The 21,501-nt window shown below is 46.5% G+C and overlaps 1 protein-coding gene across 3 annotated transcripts in view; it reads right to left on the reverse strand.

The window, feature by feature from the left end:
- Positions 1-11,839: 11,839 nt before the first annotated feature.
- PROSER2 (proline and serine rich 2) overlaps positions 11,840-21,501 on the reverse strand; it is a 44,156-nt gene continuing 34,494 nt past the window's right edge. For all 3 annotated transcript variants that reach the window (XM_043479115.1, XM_043479117.1, XM_043479116.1), the window contains 2 exons: positions 16,407-16,659; positions 11,840-14,776 (listed from right to left, as the gene is read on the reverse strand). In XM_043479115.1, the coding sequence (XP_043335050.1) occupies positions 13,815-14,776; positions 16,407-16,659 (1,215 nt within the window). In that variant the 3' untranslated portion in view covers positions 11,840-13,814. The remainder of the gene's footprint in view (positions 14,777-16,406; positions 16,660-21,501) is intronic.

Here is a 21,501-nt window from a genome sequence, read left to right on the forward strand (position 1 = left end):
CTATCAGTGATCAGTGATCTTTGATCTCACTATTGCAGAAAGACTAAGACTTGCTGAAGACTCAGATAATGGTAACACTTTCTAGCAATACAGTATTTTTCAATAAAGGTATACGCATTCCCTAGTGGTTCAGTGGGAAAGAATCTACCTGTGATGCAGGAGACCTGGGTTCAATCCCTGGGTTGAGAAGATCCCTTGGAGAAGGGTATGGCTACCTACTCCAATATTCTTGCTTGGAGATTTCCATGGACAGAAGAGCCCAGCAGGCTATAGTTCATGGGATGGCAAAGAGATGGACACAACTGAGCGACTAACACTTTCACTTTACTATTGTTTGTTAGACATAACACTGTTGCATATTTAATAGACTACAGTGTAGTGTAAGCATAACTTTTATATGTGCCAGGAAACCAAAAAATCTCGTGATTCACTTTATTGCCATATGTGCTTTATTTTGGGGTCTGGAACCAAGCTCTTGATATCCTTGAGGTGAGCCTGTACTGTGCATTTTTAACGATTGTTTGTAAATCGTGTGTAACCCATCCTTACATCAGTTACATTCATAAAAAACGTAACCATGTATATGTTGGCAAACATGGTTTTTCAGAGTCGGTGTGGACGGCTTGCTTGCTCAAGGCTGCCCGCCCCGGCCCAGGCTGGGCGCAGTGCCTCTCTGCTGCCCCCACAGGACTGTAACACTGCACCACTTTGTACGTCGTCACACATCTGAACTTCACGAGGACAGGGACGTCTCTGTAGCTCTACATTCAGCATAATGCCTGGCACACGTTAGGGGCCCCTCCAGAAAAGTGATGACTGACTCCATGGATTTAATGGCTGAGCGGCAAAGGACGCACCTCTGTGCGCTTCCTCCTCCTGGGGAGGGGCTGCATTCCCGGCCTCCATGGTGGCGTGCGGCCCACGATGAGTCCAGGCGGTGATGTGGCGGGGTAATGTCAGCCACTTTCAGACAAGATCGTCCAGGTACCTCTTTCTTCCCCACTCGTGGCCCATGGCGACCAGATGTCCCTGACTTTGTAGCCACGTGACAAGGAGGGATGCCTGCCCCACAAAGTGACTCTGAGTAAAGGAACTTTTATTTTGGTAAACCACTGAGATTTGCAGGGTGTGTTTGTTACCGCAGCACGGCCTGATCTATCCTGACTAATGCAATGAGGAGATAGAACCGTGGGAGTGGACTTGGCGGGTTGAACAGTTGCTTAGTGGTGGGGCCTGGCCAGGTTCGAACTTCATGTTCACTGTACACTGTGCCCACCTCCCACACCCAAGGGGTTTCTCCCCTCCCAAAAGCTTTTTCAGAAATACTGTGAATCTGAGGAGGTTTTGTTCAAAACCCTATTTCCAAGGAAGACCAGTTGGGACCCCCTCAGAGGGAGGCTCCCAGAGGCGGCCAGCTTGCAGGCACACCTGCCAGACCTGCTTGTTCGTTAGAGGATCAGCAGGTTCAGCTGGTGTCTGGGATCCAGTAGCTGTCATTAGCCTGGCTGACCTTTCACCCGAAGCCTCCCTCCTGGCCTGGGACTTACCCCTCCCCTCTGAGTTATCTGGATGGATCTGGCTCTTGGACAGAGAGAGAAGCAGCTTTACAGGTGACTTGCTCAGGGCATAGAACTTGGGCCCTGTACTGGGACAAGCCTCAGTTCTTTTTACCTGTGTCCCCCTGAATCTCACACTGTCACCACCCTCAGCACATCTGACTCCAGATGTGTGTGGGGTGTTCTCCCATCAAGTGATTCTCTGCAACCCCAGCTGGGTGTCCTACAAGTCAACTCAATCCTGACACTATCTACCTGGAGAGTGAATCAGAGCCCAAAGTGTGAGGGCTGAGTCCCATCCCCTCTGCAAACGCCAATCGCGAGTCATAGGTCCCCAGGTTACCCATGGTTTCTCTCTGATTTGGCTACAGATTGGAGCTTCCCGTGACCTCTTCCCCTTGGATTAGAGTATTTGCTAGAATAGCTCCCAGAACTCAGAACACTTACTTTACCAACTTCTTATATGATAAAGGATACGGATGAACAAGCAGTTTGATAGACACAGAGGGCAAGGTCTGGGAGGGTCCTGCGTGCAGGAGCTTCCATCCCTGTGAAGGTGGGGGGTGTTACGCTCACAGTACGTGGCTGTGCTCACCTGCTTGGCAGCTCACCAGCACCACAGTGGGGTTTTATGGAGGCTTCTCACATAGGTATGAACGATCATTAACTCCATTTCCAGCCCCTCTCCCCTCCCTGGAGAATGGGGGAGGTGGGTATAGGGAAGGTGGTGCTGAAAATGTCAAGCTTCTAGTCATGGCCTGATCTTTCTGGTGACTGGTCTTCATCCAGGAGCCCACCTAGAGTCTCCTCATTAGAACAAAAGACATCCAGGAAATTCCATGGGTTTTAGGAATCAATATGCATGCGTGGTAAGTCGCTGAGTTGTTCCTGACTCTTTGCAACCTCATGGACTGTAGCCTGTCAGGCTGCTCTGTATGTGGGATTCTGCAGGCAAGAATACGAGTGGGTTGCCATGCCCTTCTCCAGGGGATCTTCCTGACCCAAGGATCGAACCCATGTCTCTTACAGCTTCTGCATCGGCAGGCAGGTTCTTTACCACTAATGCCACCTGGGAAGCCCAGGAAGCAATATAGCAGAAATCAATATAGGTTTCTTCTTATCTCACAGTCCCCAAAGGCCAAGAAGAAGAAATAAAGTTCCCCATTGTCTGCTGGAGAGGCATTAGCTCCCATAAACATTTATTTAGTGTGGATTGTGTGCCAGGCATTAGGCTGTTTAGATAGTAGAGCATGCATGTTATAGTATGTGTAGGGTAATGGAGAATGTTTGGTATTGGCATGGTATTAGTGTAGTACTTGCTTCTTCTTGTTCCTCCTGTAAGAGCTTGGCGACTTCCTCTTTCTTTTAGTGCAAAGCAGGACTCTGGGACCACCTGGTTGAAGCCGGAGCCCTGAGTGGCAGGGGTGACATGAGGGCCGGGCGTGTTCCTGGCTGGTGATGTCAGCGCCTTCACCGTCCTCAGCCCCACTCCTCCGTCAGGCATCCTGCCCATCCTTGTGCTTACCTCTCTCGCAAGCACCATCCCTGGCTTTGTGTGATTTCCGTCTTCCCTCGAGCGAGGTCTATGCTGTCCATTGTTTCTGATCTGCTCTGTCCCCAGTGTCCGGAAAGGTGCTGGCATGTCTGCTGAATGACTGCTAGTCCACAGAGTTGTGTGGGCAGGGGCTCTGCAGTTCCACCTCACTCGAGGTTTCATCCCAGTGGCTGTGGACACTGACGGCCCCTCACCGTGCCCTCCCCTCCTAACCACTTTAGTCCTGATCTGCCTCTGCATCTTTGCACCAGCCGTGCCCTCAGCCTAGAACACCAGTCCTCTTGCAGTCCCACGAGCTCCTGTGTATGCTGCAAGTCTCAGCTTGGCTGCCTACCCCATCACTGCCCCCTCTTCTCTCCCCGGCCCTGGATTTCCTCCTTATATACTGCCTTCTCGTAGTTACCTTGCTTCCTTGTCTCTCTTCCCTGGGCTGCCCCCCTGGGAGGATGGCACTGGGCGTGCCTGGCTCACGGCTGTCTCCTCAGTCCCTGGGACAGTACATAGTAGGTGCTCAAATACTTGTCAGATGAATCAGTGCATGGTGATCATGGCCAACATGTGACCACTTGATCCACTCGTGGGAGACACCAAGGCTGTGTGGCGAAGATGTAGGAAGTGTGGCCTGGCCCCTCATCTAGGTGAGGGTTCCCACAGACTCTCTCCCCCAGGGCTGCTCTGGGTGGGGCCAAGATGGTGACCCGAGTCTACTAATCTGTCTCTGTCTCCCTCCCTCAAACAGGATTATCTATGCTTTTGAAAATTTAAAAGTAACATCCTCACTGGAAGACTTCAGAGCTCCCCTTGTCTTTTCAGTTCACACACCCATTCTATGTAAGAGCTGCTCACTGAACACCTTCGATGCACCAGATGCCACCTCAGGCACTGGGACGGTCCCCACCCTCCAGGATATCACAGTCCTGCATCTCTTCTGCATCTTTGCTCACTTCCCCATCTGCACACCTTAGAAGTTGGGGCCTGTTCTTTGTTTCTAGCCCAGGCCTCTGAATCACGGGGAGGGCTTGCTCAAACCAAACTCCTGGGGTCCAACCTCCAGAGTTCTTCATTCACTAGATCTGAGATGACTGCTAATTTGCCTGTCAAACACATTTCCTGGTGATGGTGATTCTGTCGGTTAGGGAACCACACTTTGAGAACCACTGCTTTTGACTATACTGCTAGTACTGTCTTGGGATGTTTTGCACACCCATTATCTCATTTGTTCATTCAGAATCTCTCACCTGAGTACCTTAAGTGCATGGAGCTGGTGAGAGCTGAAGTCTAATGTAAACCCAGGTCTTCCTATGGAAGACTGCCCTAGGTTAGAGGTATCAGGTGGCATCTGAAAATCTTCACCGTGTTGTGATGTCCCTGGTTAAAGCTCTGCCTTCTAATGCAAGGGGCATGGGTTCGACCCCTGGTCAGGGAACTAAGATCCCACATGCCACAGGGTGTGGCCAAAAATTAAAAGAAAAAAAAAAGGAAGAAAATTCCACCACCTTAGGGGTGCTGAGAAGGTAATGATGGGTCTGGAGGGGGAAGCGGGTTCAAGTTGTAGAGGAAGGGGCCAGGAGGACATTTCTTGGAGGGAGGGTCTACCACTCCATCCTGGAAGGAGACTGGCTGGGACAAGAGGGGCTGAAAAACAGCTGAAGAAGGACTAAGGGCCCCGTCCACCTAGAATGCGGAGGAGGGCGGGGGCGATGCTGCAGAGGAAGGGGCCGTCCAGGGATCTAACTGGGGCAGGCTTAACTGGGGCCCGGGTCATCCTTGCTGCTTCGTGGGGGCTGCTCTGGAAGCTCTGGTGGCGACACCCTCCTTGGGGAATGGCTGGGAGTGTGCCAGGCAGGACGGAAAGTCTGAGGGCCCAGCCCGGCCAGCCGGCATCTCAGAACAAGCACTTCCTCCCCGGCAGCCCCGTGGTGGCCAAGGGGCTGGGGCCGCACAATCCCCCAGTGTTCCCTGGAGCCTCGCGGCGCTGGGCTGGGCTGGGCACTTCCTCCTCTGGGAGGAGGCCCTGGGGGGAGTGGGGCTGCGGGGGAGCCCAGCCCCCAGAGGAGCTCTGCGGACAGAGGACAGAAGACGTGGAAAAGTGTGAGCCTGGATGGGGAGTCCTCCCATGTGTATCTAAGCAGGAAGCCAGACCTGCCCAGCCCTGGAGAAGGAAAATAAACTCTGGAGACCTATTTTTAGAAAGTGGCAAAGCCCTATTTCTCAGTAGGCAGTGGAATTTAAATCTAAAACTCGCTTTGCTGAAGTAACCACCGGACTGCGCGTGGGATGGGACCGTGGTGAATGGTAGAGTCTGAACCAGGCTGTGAGGCTGGCACCTGCTCACCCCTCCATACTGCTGGGCTTGAACAGAGCCATTCTGGAAGGCTCTATAGGAATTCCCCTTTGGCCTTTGTGGTGGTGCTCTTGGTGATGGTGATGATGGTGATGATGATGATGGAGATGCTGCTGCTGATGACAGTAATGATGGTGATGATGGTGTGTGCCAGGCATACACTTGATGTATGTGGTTCTTAACATATGTGATCTCATTCAGTCCTTACAACAACCCAATTAGGTGATTATGGTTCACCCCTATTTCCTCAGATGAAGAAAGTGAGGCACAGAGAGGGAGTTTAAGTCACAGAGCAATTGCAGGGCTGGGTCAGGTAAGGATAATGACAACTCTTGCGCTATATGAGCCTGTCATGAAATCTCAGAATTGCAAGGGGTGCCGCTGAGTGCAATTCCGGTCACCTTCCTCTGCAGAGCACTTGCCTGGTGTCTGCACACCTCCACAGAGATGGGCACTGACACTCCTGTGAACCGCTGTTTCCGTTTTCGGTCGGCTCTCAGTGCTATGAATTCCCAGTGTTCGTGGAAATCTCTCATGGTGTGATCTCTGGGGCCATACAGAACTGTACTGTGACAGCTCTTTGCCTCTGGGGTCACTCTCACAGGCTCTTTAGTTCTCTTCTATTTGCAAGAAGCCTAGATAGCATATTAAAAAGCAGAGACATTATTTTGTCAACAAAGGTCCATTTAGTCAAAGCTATGGTTTTTCCAGTAGTCATGTATGGATGTGAGAGTTGGACCATAAAGAAAGCTGAGCACCAAAGAATTGATGCTTTTGAACTGTGGTGTTGGAGAAGACTCTTGAGAGTACCTTGGACTGCAAGGAGTTCCAACCAGTCCATCCTAAAGAAAATCAGTCCTGAATATTCACTGAAAGGACTGATGCTGAAGCTGAAGCTCCAATACTTTGGCCACCTGATGTGAAGAGCTGACTTATTGAAAAAGACCCTAATGCTGGGAAACATTGAAGGCAGGAGGAGAAGGGGACTTCAGAGGATGGGATGGTTGGATGGCATTACCGACTCAATAGACATGAGTTTGAGTAGACTCCGGGAGTTGGTGATGGATAGGGCAGCCTGGTGTCCTGCAGTCCATGGGGTCACAAAGAGTCGGACACAACTGAGTGACTGAGCTCACTGAACTGATATTGCAAGACATGCTCAGTCCTGTCAGCTGTTTTTCCTCCTTATAAAGGGTGGCCTGAGTCAGTGTCGAATCTGAATGATACACTTAGAGCAAAATACACCTTTGAAGGTGGATCTGATTTTTAGAAACAGCAAATGGTCTTCTGGAATTAAGATTTTGTGAGGTGGATGATTGCAATGAGAAAAAAAATTTGGTTTCAAAGATCAAATCGAGTAATTATAAAATAGGGCCCAAACTGTCCCTGAAAGTATTTATTCCTAGAAGAAATTTACAAAAAATAATTTAAACAGTAGCAAAATTATTAGGTGATGTGTAGACCCTCCCAAGGCAAGGAGACAGTTCAATTCTCTGAGAGCGGGACTTTTCCTTAGAATGCAGATAGAAACTTCAACAATGCCGCTTTTAAATGTCAGCAGAAGTGTAAAAACTTGAGACATGATTGGAGAGGGACCACCTGCTCAATCTGCACTGCAGCTCTGTCCCCACTGCAGTGTGGCTGGGAGTTTACGATGCTGAAATAGCCCCACCTCAGCACTGCGGGGTCAGGGGGTCCTGGCGGGGGCCAGCCCCAGCGCAGGTGTGAGCGGCTACCCTGCCTCGCCCTGCCCAAGCGCTCCAGCTCCGTGGAGCCAGCTCCTGGATTTTCCACTGAAGCCTGGTTGCCTTTCCAGTAACAACCATGACTTCAAAGGGCTGCCAGCGAGCAGACTGGGCAGTTTCCCCAGTGAACTCACTGGGCTGCGTGCGTGGGTGTCCTGAGCACAAGGGTGTTGGAAACCACCCCCTGGCAATTCCAGGCTCCAGAACTGAGTCTGGAGGGAGGGTGGGGGAGGGATGCAGCCAAAGGATCTGCTCTGAACTGGATCCCCCAAGGCAGGGGTCACGACTGGTGATTCAAGTCACCCCTGTAGAGCTGGCAGGGAGGCAGGGAGGCCGGGGCCACCCTCTGCCTTACTTTTTCCTTTCAAGTCCCCTGCAGCTCACTGGCCCACTCTTTCCCCCCAGCCTAGCTTCCAAAGGCTTTACCTGTCTCTCTTTTCATCCCCAAAGACAAGCCCTGGCACTGTTGGCAGAAACATGAGGACAGTACAAATCAGAGATGAGAGCTGGGCACAGGAGGCAGGCTGGGGGTGAGGGGAGAAGCCCTGTAAGAGGGAAGGAGGACAGAAAGAAGAGTGGACGACACTGGCTGGCACAGCTTTCATGGCTTCACAGAAGGTTCAGGAAGCAGGGGGTGTGCAGCCAGTGGCCTCCACAAGGCCCTGTGAAAAGGAGAGGAGGAGCCCAAGGTTGGGAGGGCTAAGTGACGATACTTAGCATCCCCTGCTGTGCCTGTCACATTCAGGACCCCCTGGGGCAGCTCCTAAGCTTCACGAACAAAGCAAGTTCCAGACAACTCTTCACATTCTAAACATCTTCATTCGGTTCATTTGGCCTTTAAGGTAGAATGACTAAGCAAAGAGCTTTACAGAGTCTCAGGGAGCTTCCTGGTGGCGCTAGTGATAAAGATCCTGCCCTCAATACAGGAGACTCTGGTTCGATCCCTGGATTGGGAAGATCCCTTGAAGAAGGAAATGGCCACCCACTCCAGTATTCTTGCCTGTAGAGCCCCATGGATAGAGAAGCCTGGCGGGCTACAGTTAATGGGTTCACAAGGAGTTGGACACAACTGACTAACACACACACACACAGTTTCACCAAACAGAGGGACCGTGAGCTGAGAAGAGCTCAGTCATACACACCCCGAACTGTGGGTCTGGGAACCAAGGAAATCCAAGCACTTTTTCAGCTACAACGCGCCCTGCAGACAAGCCTCCTCTTACCTTCCTGCTCTTTGAAATTGTCTTCACAAGGCAGAGGTTATTTCCCCCAAATTTAAAGTGCTTAGACACTGAATAAACAGTCCCGGAAATGGGTGTACAATAGAACTAGTTAGAAGCTGAAGAGAAGCTTGTAGCAGAGCCATCTCTGTGACTTATCAGGGATGTGGCCCCATGAGGAATTATGTAATGTCTTTAAGGGCCCCTGAGACCTGAACGCATCTTTAGTAATAAGAGCAGTCCTCTTACGCACATCGCAATGCTCAAAGGGAGTCTAACCACACAAAAATGTCAGAGGATGCCAAGGGCGGAAGCCAGCCAACCACCGAGAAGCCCGCGGGCACACACGTGCTCAGAGCTCCTGGCTCCCTGGATTTGCGGAGTCCCTGTTGACTCAGCCCCACCCCTTAAAGGTATTTCTAGAACTTGGGTTACTACTGCCCTTGGCAGCTCTGCTTCACACACAAATACTCAGAGGTTGAAGTTTACGAAGTGTGACCTGTTTATCAATGACTAAGTTCCATTAACCTCAGCTTCCAAATGTGAATTCTTACCTCTGGCCAGAGTCAGACGGTCTCAACTGCTGCCTGTGCTGAGGACAGGCAGGGCAGTGTGGGGTGGGGGCAGTCATGGAACCCTGAGCCTATCCCACCAGGCTAGGGGCTCCCACACCCAGAAAGTAAACCTGGGGCTTCTTCAAAACTAGGGTGGGTTTTCAAAATGCTCCTTGAACCTCAGCAGTCCTGTTCAGCTGGGGAAGTAGCTGGCCTCAAGGGTCCCGAAGAAGCCGTGAGAATCAGGAAAGCCTCCCAGGAGGCAGGGTGAGTCTTCCTGACTCAGGCCTCAGTGCCCTCAAAGCACGTGGGCTCATGGGGGATTATGGCAGACACACCTAAGGGGCTGCCAAGGACTCTGGGGGCAGAGAGCATCCCAGGGTCACCCAATTCCCTAGACACCCTCTGCTCCTCAGAGAGACGTATGGTGTTCCCAACCAAGGTCAGAGAATACTGGGTTTGTTTGTCATTGAGGCTTTTCGGGTCATTTCTGGAAACCACCATGTCACCTTTCGTTTAGCTTGTTGAACAAAAGGTTTGTGCAGTCTTGATGATAAGAAGCAAGGCCAAAGAGCATCATTCAGAGCCAGGTTTTTAACTAGCGGGGCAGTCTCACCTGGGGTCGTCAGTGCCCCCACTAGAAGGACAACAAGCAGGAGGGAGAGTGAGCCTACTGGTGATGGCAGTGATCGGCATTTCTGGAGTCTTATGAATTTGAAATGTGTAGGAAAGAGTTCTGTTCTATTTTTTTGAGTCAAGAGACAGTTTGAAAGGACTGGGAGATTCTTATGCTGAAAAGTGCCCTTCAGCCATCATCCAGTTGCCCAAACTTTGCTCGTGGACAGGTAGGTTTGTTCACTGACACCGATTTTTCTCTTAGAGAAGAAGGTGCTTCTGGCAGAGGAGGGCCAGCAGGAGAGCTGTCCACGGTCGGAGGTCAGTGAGCAGGAGATGCAGGGGCCTCTCTTCTCTGCGGGGCCAAGCAGGGCTCCGGCTTTCCCAGGCCACGGCTGCTGACAGCCCTGCCTTCTCTTTTCTCAGATATCTGAAAGCCAGGCTTGTCCAGCGAGTAGATTAGGAAAGGATATGGGGACTTGTTCCCCATACTTTGAAGCAGGGAAAAAGAGCCTTCTTGTGAAGAGAAGAAACAAAACCTGTTTGGTGACTTGTCATTTCAATGAAAACATAGCCTCTCACAGGTGAGGGTTCCCTTGCGCCTCCCCTTCCTCCTGGTTCACAGGCAGGGAATAAAACCCCAAAGCTCGCTCGGCTCCTTCAGAGAACGTGGGGACTCGCGGACAAACGTTTCAGGAAAAGTTTCTTGATAAGAGTAAATCGTTTTTATATTTATCTTGTTTTTCTCCATTCCTCTGGAATAAACAGAAAGAACTGATTTCTTAGATCACCTGCATTAAAAAAACACCACTATCACATACTCTGAAAGGTTACATTCCTCATAGCCAGAGCTGTGGGAATTCAGCAAAGAGAATACAGTTTGTTTTCTTTTTTTCTTTTCCATTATGGTTTCTCACAGGATACTGAATATAGTCCCCTGTGTCGTACACTAGGATATTGGTGTTTATTCTTTCTGTATATACTAGTTTGCATCTGCTAATCCCAAACTCCCAGTCCATCTCTCCTCCACCGTACCTTCCCCTTGGCAACCACAAATCTGTTCTCTATGTCTGTGAGTCTGTTCCTGTTTCATAGACGAGTTCATTTGTGTTGTGTTTTAGATTCTACATGCAAGTGATATCATACAGTATTTGTCTTTGTCTGACTTACTTAGTATGATAATCTCTAGGTCCATCTATGTTGCTGCAAATGGCATTTTTCAGAGGACAGTTCTAATTTTGTTTTTAAAACAAATAAAACATTCAATCAGTCTTCAGGGTTCCTTCCATAAGACCTGACTTATCAATTCTATGAAACTCTTGGGGAACCTACATTGGAGGCCACCCAATAACTCTGAGTGAAGAAACCTGTTGATGTCAGTTTGAAGTCATCTTGTAGGGGAGAGGGACAGGGAGAGAAAGAACGAAGCAGCTCCAACTCAGCCCCCTGGTCTTGAGAGACCTGAGACATGGGAGGGATACCCCCACCTCTGCCTTTTCTCCTCCACAAGCCTTATAAGAGGGGAATGACCCTGGGCAGACAAAAGCAAAGATCAACATTTCCACCAAATTTGTGAAGATAAGCCATGCACACTAGCCAATAGAGCTGGAGGAGGTGGAGGACGCTGGACTCTTACCCTGGAAACTGCAGGGTATTACCCTTTGCAGATGACTCTGGTTTGCCAGTTTGAACGTATCTGCCTAAAAGCAGAGAATCCCCCCTTCCCCGACTCCCTGCTTTTGACTATTAACTTACAGAGTTTCATCTTTATCTTAATACTTAAAATCAGTTAAAAAAAAAAAAAAGTTTCATCTTTATCTTAATGGGGACTAAAATGGGGGTTGATTTACAAGGATCACTTGAAAAAAAACTGAGCACTTAGGATTCATATTTCCTTTTTGTTATGAGTTTGCTTTGACATATGGTCCTTAAAATTCCCTTGAAGATGACCTTTTAAGGATGTCCTATCACAGAGCTATGGGAAGGAAACAAATGACCCTCAGAAAAGGAATTGTTTTTGTTAAGGTGATACATACAAATACAGGTTAGTTCATTAGTGGCTAAAATTTGAGCCTTGTACAAAATATACGGCTTTAATTGCTAGGCTTTTGGGCACAAAGTGGCCAGAGTAAGCCAGGATAATTATGAATAAGTAGGTAGAAAACATTATGAATAAATAGAAGGAAAGAATATTTAAAAAACCATTTAAAAGAAAATACCTGAGAATAAGGGTAAAATTCAAAAACAAAGTTGCTTATACTTGAGACATCTCTAAATTTATTTTTCAAAAATACCATTATAAGAACAAATACACTAACATATAGACAAGTTCTAATCACAATGAAGTCACAGGACAAGAAAAAAAGAATCCTCAAATACAAGAGATTTTAAAAATGTAAGCCATTTAAAAATACTGTGTAACATGGCATCTTGCTTTATAAAAAGGAAATAACAGCCCCCAAGAATCCATTCAACAAATCCAACATAAACAGAAGTAAAATAAAAACTATTTTTAAAAACCTGTAAAATCAAAGCACCTATTTAAATTAAGACCATCGAGAATCTATGAGATTATTTTGGGAGGACAAGAGCTAGGCAAGTCACTAAATACTGTCATTCTAAAGAAAACATTACAATCATTTTATGTAATTTACAAGGCAAATTGATACTATGAAAAACACCCTTCACAGCACATTTAGAAGTTTGAGTTTAAATAATACTCAACAGGAAAGAAAGATTCTGTGACAGTGGCTGAGACATACAACAAAAGGGTGTGACTTTCAAGTGTGTGCCTTCCTGGTCTATTTTTAGAGGTTTTAGACTCCAGCCCGAAATAGTTTTGATAATAAAGCTGGTGGTTACAACTCAGCATGGGAGACATGGTATGGGAGAAAACCAGTTTCATGCTGTGTAACCTAGTTAGCTGCTTTTTCCCTTTTAAATTACTCCTGAGATCTTGCCCATGGAACATGGGGGCTGTTAAGACCCTTGTTTCCTTGTTTACCAGCCACCTTGGAACATGCAAAACTAAAATATGGTGATAAAATTAGGTTAAAATTAGGTGATACATGACATCTTTAAAAGTGTACTTCATACACACACAAAAAGTATATTTCACTAAAAAAAAAAAACTTTCACTAAAAAAATGAACTCTCATGCTTAGTAGGAAGCTTATTTGGATTATTACTTTAACTGGGAACAGAACACATTGTTGAAGAAAAAGCACTTTGGTTCACCGAAATGTTATGGAGATGTGTCCTTAAAAGACTTCTTGATTAGGAAGTAACAATTTCTGTGGCATCATCTCAACACTGAGATGATTTGTGTATCAAAAGAATAGGAAGTGATTGAATCCTGCAGTTATGCAACAGGGTTTTAAGAAGTTAATATATATGTAATAATGTGTGTGCATACCACCTATATCTGTATATATGTCCCTATAAACATACATTATGTACATGTATATACACAGTACATGATCACACACATATCTCCCAGTAACAAAGACTCTGTAGTTTGATAAGACTTTCTTAAAATTACCCCTTTTCCCAAACTGAACCCTTACATTCCATTCCCATAGCTCAACATTATAGCAAATCATACTCTAAAGGCTTTAATTTTCAATTAAAAAAAAAAACCATCCTGGGCAAACCAAATTTTATCAAGAAACAAAGGCATATCTCAGGCTAACATACTGTCTTTCACCTTTAAAAAACTAACAAAAGACCAAAACAGTACTTTAAGACACTATGAAAATTGAACAAGCACTTCTTTATTTTCTTGAAAAGGAGGGGAAGTTCCCTTTCTTAGGGAAATGAGTATGAGATCTACACTGGCTTTCCTCTCATGCATTCGGGGATTAAAGGTTAGATCAGAGGCTCAATAACAGAAAAAAAAAAAAAAAAAAATCAGACCCAAATCCCCTTCCTCCTAGATCCAAAAAACATATGGCATTTACAAATCATAGAAACCTGTAGGTTTTCAAGGTTATTCTCTGAGCTCTTGGAAAAGGGAAGACAAGATGTGATGCGGGCCCTCTTACACGGAAGGATGTCCCAGCTCGGATGCAGAATGGAGGGCGGTTCATCTACTGACTCCCAGGCCCTCATCTCTAGTCGTCAACCCGGTACCCAGTCGGGGCTTTGCAGCTGTGCGCATGTGCACATCCATTTTTGGCTCTGCGCAGCAGGCCACCCTGCCTTCCCCGCCGTCCGCTCACTCTCCATCATAAGTTCTCCTTCAGGAGGCCGAGCTTCCGCAGGGCCTCCCGGCGGGCCTCTTCCGTGGAGCCCCGGCCCGAGAACTGGACAGTGATACCCTGGGGTCTGAACCCCACAGCCCTGGGGAGCGAGCCCGACCGCTTCCTGGCCGCCTGGCCGCAGTCCGGCTGCTGGGGTGCAAGTCTGCTGGGGAGGGCCGGGTCCGGACGGAAGGTCACCGTCTTCCCGGTGGAGACGAAGGGCCCGGCCTGGCTCTTGAGGACGTCGTGGATGCTCTGGAAGCCGTTGGCCAGCGGCAGGGGCTGTTCTGTCTGCACGCCTCTGGACTGCTGGGCGCCGCGGGCCCCAGCCCGCGTGGGGACAGCCTCCTGGGCCGGGCCTGGCTGGCTCTGCTCGGGAGAGACGCTTCTCTGCTCGATGGGCTCGCCCCTCTGGGCCCGGTCCTCCGTCTCCCCCACAGAGAGGAAGGAGACGCCGTTGATGTTGGCCAGGACCTGGGCTTTGCGCTCCTGCACGTTGACTGCGGCCTTGGAGATGGTCTTATTGAAGTCCTTCCCCGCACTGTTGGTCACACTGATGTTGCTCGGGAAGCGGTGGATCTTGGGCGCCGGCTGTCGGTGCCACGGTGAGTGGTCTCCGTGTCGAGGGGCCAGAGAAGCCAGCGTCCTCCACTCTGCAGGCCTGCCCTCTTTGGACGGAGATGTGGGCGAAAGCCCTTCGTTCCCTGCCAGCTTCTCAGACATCTGGGCGATGACGAGCGGAGTGGGGACCGAGCGGGGCAGTTTGGGGTGCTCTGCGGGGGGAGCGGGGGGCTCTCTCCTGGGGTGGGCCGGAGCTGCTACAGGTGAGGCAGGTAGGGAAGATGGCAGGGCCTCAGGCCCTGGGGGGTCTGACGGAGGAGACTTCTCTGCATCCTCTTTCTTGTGATCAAGGTCAGGGGCGTCTTCCTTTCCAAAAGGGCCAGCCCCTGAAAAGTAGTGAGAATCCTCATAAGCTACGACCACATGCAGAAATAAATGCATCACCTTTCCTTTCCACTGACTTTACAAAGGTCTCAAGGGATGTAATACCAATTTTAACAGTACCTCCTGTACTAAACTCCTTCTACAGCCCCAGAACTAGAGAAAGAGTAGGCAGTATGATTCTCAGAATCACGAGATGAAAGAAGTACAAGCCAGAAGCAGTCAGTACCTGGGAAGCACAGGAGCCATCATCCTGAGACATGTGCCGGGAGGATACACCTTACCTTATACGGGATTTTTACAAAGGCAAAGGAGGCGGGCTAGTCTGTGGTACCCACCAACCCCTCCCTCAGATCCTCTAGGTAAAGGATAGTTGGATGTGTCCCTCTCCTCCAGAAATAGAAATGTTTCCTGACAGCCTCTGATAGAGGTTACTACACCAGCCCTGTGAACCTTTACTATTAATATAGTCTAACATACCTGATCATAGATCACCTAACACTTTTCTGCACTTACACTCATGTCAGCTGCAAAATTGGGAGCCATGTGTTTATCTTTGTATCCTCAGAATCTCACACAATGCCTGCCACCGAATGGGTACTTAAAATTAGGATGAAAACATCATATTAGAGAATTGATGGGCAAATGGCTAACTTTCAAAAAGTGTTTTCCTTAGCATAATTATACAGTCTGACATGTTTTAAAGATCAGCTGGTTCAAATTTATTTTACGAATTATTCTTCAGGGAAGTGTGATAAAAATGGGAAATTCATATTTAAGTCTCTTCTTTGAAAACTGAGCCCCATATTTGGAACATAAAACCAACAGTGTGTGAAATTCTGTGTGATACACAGCCTTGCTTGCAAAAAATAAAGGGGGGGGGGGATATATTTCTAGAGGCATGTGACAAGTGGCAATATTTGCAGACAGCAGGGTAAACATATTTCCCCTCCTATTTTTCCCTCATCTTTTTTCAATCCTTAACCCCCTGCCCACATTTCCAATATTATTTCCAATCAAGGAAAAAAAATAAAAACTAGAAGAAAGTTTTCTCCTTGCCCGTGCCCCTGTTTTTGTCACAGGACTCAAGGGACAAAAAAACATAGCTCTCCTCTAATGCCACCCCGAGTTAAGCAAAATTAACAAAATAGATGCTGAGCTGAATTTTTGTTCTGATAGATTTTGTTTTCCTGAACCAGCTGACTTTTCAGTTCAAATACTTCCACCTTGGGATAGGGGTATAATCTTACACAAGAGTGGAGATTAAACCTCAAGTGCTAAAGTACTAGTCTTTTGTATGTTTTCTTTGTAGAACAGAATTGTTACCTGAAGCCATTTCCAGTTCCCTTTCTTTCTTTTATCCACACATGCAATCTGCTTGTTTGACTCTGATTGGTCTCATTCTTTATTCTCACCCTGTTGGAATTTCCCTTCCTGTGTTGTCATCCTAATATGCCATGAAAACACCTATTTGCTTAGTCAATCAAACTACAGAGAGGATGCTTCCACCCTACAAAAAAATCTGATCAGCCCCACAAGCTCTGTACTGGCTAGAAACACAGAGACCATGAGAGGAAGGAGGGCCTCTTGTCTAGTACCACATGACGAGCCACGTCGGGGTGCTCCTGTGCTCACCTGTGGTCTCCTTCACCTCCTCAAGGCTCTCAGGCTCCCCGGCTCCAGGGCCCAGCTGCACCAAGGCCACGACATCCTCTGGCTCGGAGGGAGCGGACGTGCTGTCTTCCAGAGACCTCGGAGAGTGCCACTGGGCGTCACCGTCACACAGGACCTGCCCCTCAAAGTCATCTTCTAGGGAATCAATCGTCTCTTCAAAAAACAGGAGGACGTCCTTTTCCTCGTGTGTGAGGTACTTCAGGCTCTCATCATCCTGTACAAAAGGTTCAGGCGTGAGGAATGAGATAAAGCCCACAGTGGCTTCACAGAAGGGGAAAATCCCACAACAACACAGGGATCAATACAGAAATCAGGGTGGAAATCGTTTCCCACCTGGGAAGTGAACACTTCCCTACCTGGAGAGTGTACCACCCAGGGAGCCGCACTGGCACACCCCTGCCTGTGTGTCCCTCACCATTAGACCTGCATGAAAAAGGAGGCTGTCCAAAAGGTGTGGCAAATTATGGATCTTAGACAATTTTGTTCCTCGTGAGTCAATGACAAGAAAGCAATTCTTCAGTACCTCCAGAAGGGGCCTTTTCAACTCACCGCTAACAGATACGCTTGGTTTCCCCACAGTAACAGTGGGGGGAATCTCTGGTTAAAGATGGTGGAGTGAACTTACATATTTATCTCATCTCCCTCCAGAAACATTACTAAAACAAAAATGGGCTTTATTTTTTTTAAAGACAAGTCACAAAGACAACTATAATAGGAAAAGACGTGACAGCAATATTTGGGAAGGTAGACAGCAGAAAGAAAGGTGGGAACTGACGCAAAAGACCCAAGAAAGGGGAATTTTAGTCAGCAGCTGGGGGCAGGGGCAGAAACCAACCTCCTGTGGTCTGGGGCTCAGACTTCACAGGGGTCAGCACAGTGTGGGGGTGCTGGGAGGCTCTGGAAGTCTGGCTAAGATGACGTTGAAAAGAGCAGACTGGACGAGAGGCTCTTTCAGAAGCAACTAGGTCACCCAGGCAGAAAACTAGATGTTTATTCTTAAAGAAGGTAAAAGAGGGATCAGAAGGGGTGGGGGCATCAAGCTGAGTTTACGGTGAAGAACCATACTGATAAAGGGAAGTCAAGGAATCAAACTGACCCCCTCTGGACAGAGGATCAGAAGAACCTTCTCTGGGGAGCTGAAGGGTCCAAGTGCCAAGAGGCTCTGAAAGATCACTCTACCAGTGAAGTCACAATCAACCACCCCAGCACAGAATATTTATAATCAGTTTAATATCTCACTCTTAAGTGCGTGCATATAGCTAATGACCACCAAGCAGGTGAGAAAAACCTTTAACAAGAAAGACACATCAAAACAAGAAGGAAAAAAAGGCAACTTACAAGAAATAAACCATGTGGAATGCTGAAAATTCCAAGATCATGAACATTCTCAGAGAGATCAGAGGAGAGATTGAATCCATAAATAAGAATCTGATGCTACTTGAAAAAACTAGAAGAAAAGAGCTCTTAGATATTAAAATGACAGAAAAAAAAAAAGAAATAAAAGTCTAGAGATAAACTAGAGTAACTGGAAAAGCACAACAAAAAAGTAAAAAAAAAAAAATTTTTTTTTAGAGCAGAAAATTAGAGAATATGTGTGGGACGGCCAACAACTGAATAAGAATTCCAGAAAAAGGAATCAGGAAAAACAGAGGGGAGGAAATGATCAAAGTAAACAGGCAAGATAATTCAAGGAAATGCCCTTAAACAGAAGGATGCAAGTTTCCAGATCAAAGGGTTATGAGAATGACCTGATAAACAAGAACAAACCAGTCCTACACCAAGGCCCATCTCCTGAAGTTTCAGCCACGGAAGATCAGTTATAAAGTTATAATTAAAATGGTATTTTATCAGTGTACAAAGGGAGAAGTAGACAAATGAACAGAAGAGAGAACCTGGAAACAGCCTGACCCATGCCCTGTCACCTGACTTACAACCAAGGAACCTGCAGTGGGAAAACACTGATCGCTTCAAGCAGTTGTGCTGGAAACAGTGAATTGTGACCTCACACCATACACAAAAGTTCGTTCTGATGAATTGTAATGGGCCTTCAATCTGTTTTAACAGACCCTCCAGGTAATACTGACGCACTAACATTTGATGTGCATTGATCTGGTTAATTTTCTCTCAATATTATCTTGTAGTTTCCAGTACACAGATTTTACACAGTTTTTGTTATCTCTCTTCTTAGGTATTTGCTGTTTTGTGATGCTATTAAAAATGGCATCACTTTAAAATATTTTTATTTATTTATTTGGCTGCACTGGGTCTCAGTGGGATCTACTTCCCTGACCAGGGATCGAACCTGGGTGGGAGTGGGAATCTTAGCCACTGGACCACTGGATCACACTCAGATATGGCATCACTTTTTAATGTCTTCTAATTGTTGCTGGTCTGTAGAAATACAAGATATACTGACTGAAATAAGTAAATTTAACAAATTTGCTGCACAATACTAACAGTTTATCTGTAGGTTCTTTTCAGTATTCTGCATATACTGTATTCTGGTGTCTGTAAATGAAAGACTTTTATTTCCTTCTTTCCATTCCTCACGTCTTTCATTTTTTTCATTTTGCCTTATTGTACCACCAGGGTCCTCCAGTTAGCTGAACAGGAGTGGCATTTTTGTCTTTTGCCCAATATTAGGGAGAACGTTTTCCATATTTCACCATTAAGCATAGTATTTGTTGTAGGTTTTTCAAAAAAGTGATATTCATCAGATTAAGAAAGCTCTTCCATTCCTAGCTTGCTAAGTGTGTTTGTCTTTAAAATAATGAATGGGTTTTAAACTCTGTCAAAGGCTTTTTTTCCTTTGTTGCAGTGGTTCTAAGCTAGGAGTGATTTTACCCTGCATGGGGCACTGGCAATGTCCAGAGACAATTTTGGTGTCACAATTTTCTCCTTAATTCTGTTAATGCACTGAAGTACAATGATTGATTTTCAGCTATTAAACCAACCTTGCATTCTTGTAATAAGTCCAACTTGGTTGTGATTCTATCCTTTTTATACATCACTGAATGTGATTTGCTAGTATTTTGTTTAGAATTTTTGCATATATATTAACAAGACAGATTATAATTTTCATTGTCATCAGGTTTTGTATGTATTTCCTTTTTCAACTTTAAACTTAGAAAACAGTGTGCTCTAAGATTTTAGTTCACAGAATATGTTTTTGCTCCACTTCTTTTTAAAAAATATTTATTTATTTATTTATTTGGCTGCACCGGGTCTTAGTTGTGGCGCTCGGGATCTTCGATCTTCATTGCAGCATGCAGGATCTTTAGTTGCATCATGTGAGCTCTTAGTTGCGGCATGTGGGATCTAGTTTCCTGACTAGGGATCAAACCTAGGCAGCCTGCACTGGGAGTGTGGAGTCTTAGCCACTAGACCACGAAGGAAGTCCTTTTGCTCCAGTTCTTTTGAGGCTGAGTGGGGTTGGGGAAGGAACAGATTGATTTTAAGAGCAATTTTTTTCCAGTTGAAATTGTAACAGTTTCATATTAACTAGATCTCTCTAAGTTTGTCAGCTTAGATACCTAACAGTTGTGTAGCCCCTAAAAACTATTTTCCTTCTAATAAGAGGATCAGTCTGAAGCACATTAGAAGAGTAGCAGGATACTACAGGGGAAAATAGGCACAATGCATTCCTTATTTAATACTTTTTATTGAGCACTGAGAAGGCAATGGTAACCCACTCCAGTACTCTTGCCTGAAAAATCCCATGGATGGAGGAGCCTGGTAGGCTGCAGTCCATGGGGTCGCACAGAGTCGGACACGACTGAGCGACTTCACTTTCACTTTTCACTTTCATGCATTGGAGAAGGAAATGGCAACCCACTCCAGTGTTCTTGCCTGGAGAATCCCAGGGACGGGGGAGCCTGGTGGGCTGCCGCCTATGGGGTCACACAGAGTCAGACACGACTGAAGTGACTCAGCAGCAGCAGCATTGACCACTGAACCAAAGAAGAGAGGAGCAGATTTTAAAAGAACCAGTGTAATATCTTAGAAGTCTTCTGTGTCTACAGAATATATGACTAATGGGTTCACACTTTATTCTGAGAACTCCAGGATCTGGCCCTACCTAGCTTTTATTTATTTATTTTTTTTTTTCCTACCTAGCTTTTAAATGTCACTCCTGCTTCTTTCCCCTTTCTACTCTATAGCAGGACTGATAAACTTTTTTTCGGTAAAGTGCCAGATAATAAACATTTTGGGCTTTGCAGTCTTAATGGTGGCAACTATTCCATTCTGTCAATGTGGTGTGAAAGCTACACGAGATATGTAAATGAATGAGCTTAGCTTTGTTACAATAAAACTTTATTTACAAAAACAGGCTGGGGCCAGATTTAGTCCACAGGCTGGGGTTTGCTAATTCTTGCCCTATAATCAAATCAAATCACCTGCTATTTCCTACACCTGTTTCTCTGTCAGCAATGCCCATGTCTACACAGCCACATCTACCTGTCCTTCCTGATCCAATTTAAATGTCACCACACCTCCAGCCTACTCCCATAGCATCCGCTGAATCATGCATTCAAATATTTGAGCATCTAGTAAGCATTGGGCAATGTAAATACAAGGGTGTAAATGATGTTCTTGCTGTCTGGTTTAGTCCCTTTAATGAGGGCTTCAGACAAGAAAATAAACACTTACTTTAGCGGGTGGAAAAGACTATGACAAGGTGACTATGGGGTGTTGGAGAAACACAGAATGGGCATCAATCCACACTTTTGGCACAAGGAGTCTGATATGGAAAAATTCTGGAGAAGAAATGATTGTCACTAATGTTGAAGAATTGGGTGAAAAGTAAGCAAAAAGAATCCAGGGATATGTATTTTGGAGAGATCCTGTTGGCCACAGTGTGGAAAACAGGAAAGAGTTCGGACAACTGAACACGGAAACAATTCAGACAAAAGTTAAAAGTCATCTAAAGAAGAGCCGTGGTGATGGGAGAAGGAGAGAGGAGATGGAGCTGAGGGATGTTTAACAGGAAGAATCAACTCTTTGTATAAAATTCTGTTTTTTACTGTAGTCATTCATCACCCATGGATTTCCCCTT

Source organism: Cervus canadensis, chromosome 10 (genome assembly GCF_019320065.1).
Source record: "Cervus canadensis isolate Bull #8, Minnesota chromosome 10, ASM1932006v1, whole genome shotgun sequence".
Classification (NCBI taxonomy): domain Eukaryota; kingdom Metazoa; phylum Chordata; class Mammalia; order Artiodactyla; family Cervidae; genus Cervus; species Cervus canadensis.